We start from the raw sequence: 4555 nt of genomic DNA, 5'->3' as shown, positions 1-4555 counted from the left end.
ATATATATGCGTGTGTATATATGCGTGTGTATATATATATATATATATATATGTGTGTGTATATATGCGTGTGTATATATGCGTGTGTATATATGTGTGTGTATATATGTGTGTGTATATATATATATGTGTGTGTATATGTATATAGTAATTGGGTAGACTAACAAAATTCCAAGTATAAGGATTAAATCCTGTGTTTTACAGGCAACTTTCTTTAGACAAGCCAGGGATTGGATAAATGAGCATTTCCAAGTCAGTTTAGCTATTGGACTGCTTTTACATCAGAAATAGAATATAGCACTGTATGGTAAAGCTGTCTCAAGTAAGCAGTTCTCAAAAACTAACTAAGACTAGTGAGGGAAGCCACCAAGACACCTGGACAACTTTGAAGTTATAGGCTTCTATGGCTGTGATTGATGAAACTGCAGAGTATCACATTTGAACATGTGCTGCATCAGCTTCACAGTGGAGTGGAACTGAGAAGGATTTTCATGCAAGAAAACCTCAAATCTAGGCTCAAGTCTCCCATGTCACTTCTTGTATATCTTGCTCTAATTTTTCTGTCCCTTCTTTGTTGCATTTTGAGGACGTGTGTATTTAATGTTCCAGAGATAATGGTTGCATTTATATTTCGACTGAACTTGATGTGCTGATTTAGACACGTGTGTTTCAGGTTGCTCAGCCTGCAGATGAAGCTGCCCCTGCCGCGGCAACTGATGAGCCAATGGAGCACTGAAGAGCAAAAACACAGTCCAGCCTCACAGAGCGTTGTGATGTGCCACTCTCCCAGCTGATACAATGTTGCTTTTCTATGGGTAATGTGTACCATTATACAATAAACTGGTTTTGTTTTGAACTGTGATGTTCTTATTTACCTTTGGAGTTAGCTTCAGCCAGTAGCAGACCTGTTTACAACAGTGCACTGTATTGCACTGTGCACATATACAGTGCAATATTGAAACTGATGTTTCCAGGGGGTGGGAGGGGGGCCAGGTAAAATTTGGATCAAGAAATAGTTTTAATGTTCAGTGTTTTATCAATTATATCCGTACTTTGAGGTTTCTTGCCAGCGGACACATAAATTCAGGAATTCAACATTTTGATATACTTCAGTAATGGGTATGTTCATGTTTGATGTTTAAAAAAACAATTCTCATCACAAACACCACAAAATCAGTATGACAAATACGAGTAACCACAAAGCTGTCACTGCTTGTGTAAACATAATTAAGGCACCTTGACACTTACATGAATTTGATCCCTGCACTGCCACGCAATTCATCATGCCAATTTGTCCTGCTTGACGCCGTGCTATAATATGCATATGTTGCGGACATGAATGAGCGAAGCTCTCCAGCATCTCACCATGTCATTTAGGTCCTTCAGACTTTTTTTTTTTTTTTTTTGAGTAAATGTTTCAAAGGAGTATTAGCATGGATTAAACCTTTCACCTTCTGGGGGGCTTCGCTCCCCCATAACCCCACCTTTTTAAGCATTTTTCTTTGCCTCTCACATGCCTAGAAGGTCCTCACCATCTAACCATGTTATTTAGGTCCACTATTTTTATTTTATTTTTTCAGTAAAATGGTTCTTGGGAGCATGAGCATGACGAAAACCTTTCAGCTTCTGATTACAGCCCTCTTAACCCCCTGCCACTTTAAGCTTTTTTAAATGTAGATGTAAGTTAATATTCAAAGTCTTCAGCTAGTTGACAGTAGGGCTGCACAATATGGTCAAATTATCGTATCTCAATATTGTCATATCAGTACAATATGACTGATTTCACACAGCAACAGTGGAAAATTAAACAAAACAGTAATAATACCTCTCCCGCTGTGTGTGTATGTGTGTGTATATGTATATATATATATATATATATATACACACACACATAAAGGCAACTTGAATTCAAGGAGAAATGCCACTTTTAAAAACCTGGACCTCATTTCTGGCATAAAATACAATATAATTTTGCTGTTATTAGGAGTCTGTGAGTCAAACATTTTTCTTCTTCTACTAAGGTGGATTAGAGTTTTTGTGGTACATAGCGCTCACCACTGCACAGGGGGGGGCATTGCAGTCAGTGTATGTCACTGATTTCAAAATGCAGCTCTTTTCAACCAGACGTGTGGTGCCGTTACATGTCAATCATTTGTGTCCAATCAGATTTCAGGGGAGTCCAGTGCAACAGTGGCCTCTGCTCTAGCTCTACCCATGCCAGGAAATGTTCAACATTTGACTTTACCTGTTTCACTGTGGACTCAAAACTTGGCATTTCCTGTTTCATTGTCAACTTGCCACTCAGTTCCTGCAATATCCTATCTTGTCTCGTGGGATCCAGGAAGTGTTCAACATTTGACATTTCCTTTTTCACCGTGGGCTCAAAATTTGGCACTTCCTGTTTCAGTGTGAAGTTACTGTATTCCTGTGACATTCCATGAGCTCTCATCTGTCAGTCCAGGAAGTGTTTGACATTTCCTGTTTTACTGTGGACTCAAAATTTGGAACTTTCTGTTTGGGATTCCCTGTACCATGAGCGAGCTTTGTGCCGTTGCACGTCGCTTCGCTCATAATATGTATATGTCGCAGACATGACGAGCGAAGCTCTTCAGTATCTCAACATGTCATTTAGGTCCTTCACACTTTTTTTTTTTTTTTAAGTAAATCCTTCAGTGGAGCATGAGCATGGCTTACCCCCCCCCCCCCCACACACACACACACACACACACGGCACTCCGCTCGTATAACAATCATTTCATAGTCGATGATGCATTTGCTCTCAGAACTTGGCTGATGAAACATTCTCTCATCGCTCCCACAGTCTGCAGCTACAGGTTGTTTCGTGCACGTCGTGGCGAATGCGTTTGGAATCTTGTCTCAAAGGTAATTATTTATAATGTACAAGGTCTGTCAATAAAGTAACGGTCTTTTTTATTTTTTTCAAAAACTATATGGATTTCATTCATATGTTTTTACGTCAGACATGCTTGAACCCTCGTGCGCATGCGTGAGTTTTTCCACGCCTGTTGGTGACGTCATTCGCCTGTGAGCACTCCTTGTGGGAGGAGTCGTCCAGCCTCTCGTCGGAATTCCTTTGTCTGAGAAGTTGCTGAGAGACTGGCGCGTTGTTTGATCAAAATTTTTTCTAAACCTGTGAGACACATCGAAGTGGACACGGTTCGAAAAATTAAGCTGGTTTTCAGTGAAAATTTTAACGGCTGATGAGAGATCTTGAGGTGATTCTGTCGCTTTAAGGACTTCCCACGGTGCGAGACGTCGCTCAGCGCTCTCAGCCGCCGTCGTCAGCCTGTTCAAGCTGAAAACCTCCACATTTCAGGTTCTATTGATCCAGGACATCGTGAGAGAACAGATAAGTTTCAGAAGAAGTCGGTTTCAGCATTTTATCCGGATATTCCACTGTTAAAGGAGATTTTTTTAATGAAAGACGTGCGGACGGGTCCGCGCGTCGGGACGCAGCCGCCGTGACGCTCCACCACAGGAAAAACACCTCTGTTGAAAGCCTTAAGGACAAGTTGGAACATGTCCTGCCTGTTAAACAATTTCTCATATACTCACTCCACTGAAAGCCATCAAAAGCCGCCTGGATTTTACAAATGGTTATCAACACGGAGGTGTTTTTCCTGTGCCGCCGCACCGCGTCGGCTGCGTCCCGACGCGCGGATCCGTCCGCACGTCTTTCATTAAAAAAATCTCCTTTAACAGTGGAATATCCGGATAAAATGCTGAAACCGACTTCTTCTGAAACTTCTCTGTTCTCTCACGACGTCCTGGATCAATAGAGCCTGAAATGTGGAGGTTTTCAGCTTGAACAGGCTGACGACGGCGGCTGAGAGCGCTGAGCGACGTCTCGCACCGTGGGAAGTCCTTACAGTGACAGAATCACCTCAAAATCTCTCATCAGTCGTTAAAATTTTCACTGAAAACCAGCTTAATTTTTCGAACCGTGTCCACTTCAATGTGTCTCACAGGTTTAGAAAAAATTTTGATCAAACAACGCGCCAGTCTCTCAGCAACTTCTCAGACAAAGGAATTCCGACGCGGGGCTGGACGACTCCTCCCACAAGGAGTGCTCACAGGCGAATGACGTCACCGACAGGCATGGAAAAACTCACGCATGCGCACGAGGGTTCAAGCATGTCTGACGAAAAAACATGAATGAAATCCATATAGTTTTTGAAAAAAATAAAAAGGACCGTTACTTTGACAGCCCTCGTATATTGTAATGGATTGGTAAAACAGTTGCATTTTCATTGCTTCTCATAAGTTAGATAATGTATCTGTAAAGTTATGTTTATTATAGATGTAACATCTCATAATCGTTCAGATGCCTTGTGCGCAATGACACACAGTGTTTTCAAATAGGTTTGCGCAATGTTCATGACTAGTTCATGCAGATGACACAAAATTACACATGCCAGCAGCCTCGCGCTGACATGTCTGGACATTAATTCTACTCAAAAGAAGTGTTTTCATGCTACAGCCCACATGCTCAAATTGTAACTTTTTTTGTTTATTTACCAAGCTGCATCTAGTA

The 4555-nt window shown here is 41.5% G+C and overlaps 1 protein-coding gene across 2 annotated transcripts in view; it reads left to right on the top strand.

The window, feature by feature from the left end:
• The window catches only part of psma1 (proteasome 20S subunit alpha 1), a 36447-nt gene extending 35591 nt beyond the window's left edge, over nt 1-856 (top strand). For both annotated transcript variants that reach the window (XM_034175864.1, XM_034175863.1), the window contains exon 10: nt 674-856. In XM_034175864.1, the coding sequence (XP_034031755.1) occupies nt 674-736 (63 nt within the window). In that variant the 3' untranslated portion in view covers nt 737-856. The remainder of the gene's footprint in view (nt 1-673) is intronic.
• The last annotated feature ends 3699 nt before the right edge of the window (nt 857-4555 follow it).

The sequence above is a fragment of the Thalassophryne amazonica genome, chromosome 8 (genome assembly GCF_902500255.1).
Source record: "Thalassophryne amazonica chromosome 8, fThaAma1.1, whole genome shotgun sequence".
NCBI classification, from domain to species: domain Eukaryota; kingdom Metazoa; phylum Chordata; class Actinopteri; order Batrachoidiformes; family Batrachoididae; genus Thalassophryne; species Thalassophryne amazonica.
This window is presented reverse-complemented; position numbering and strand designations above follow the sequence as displayed.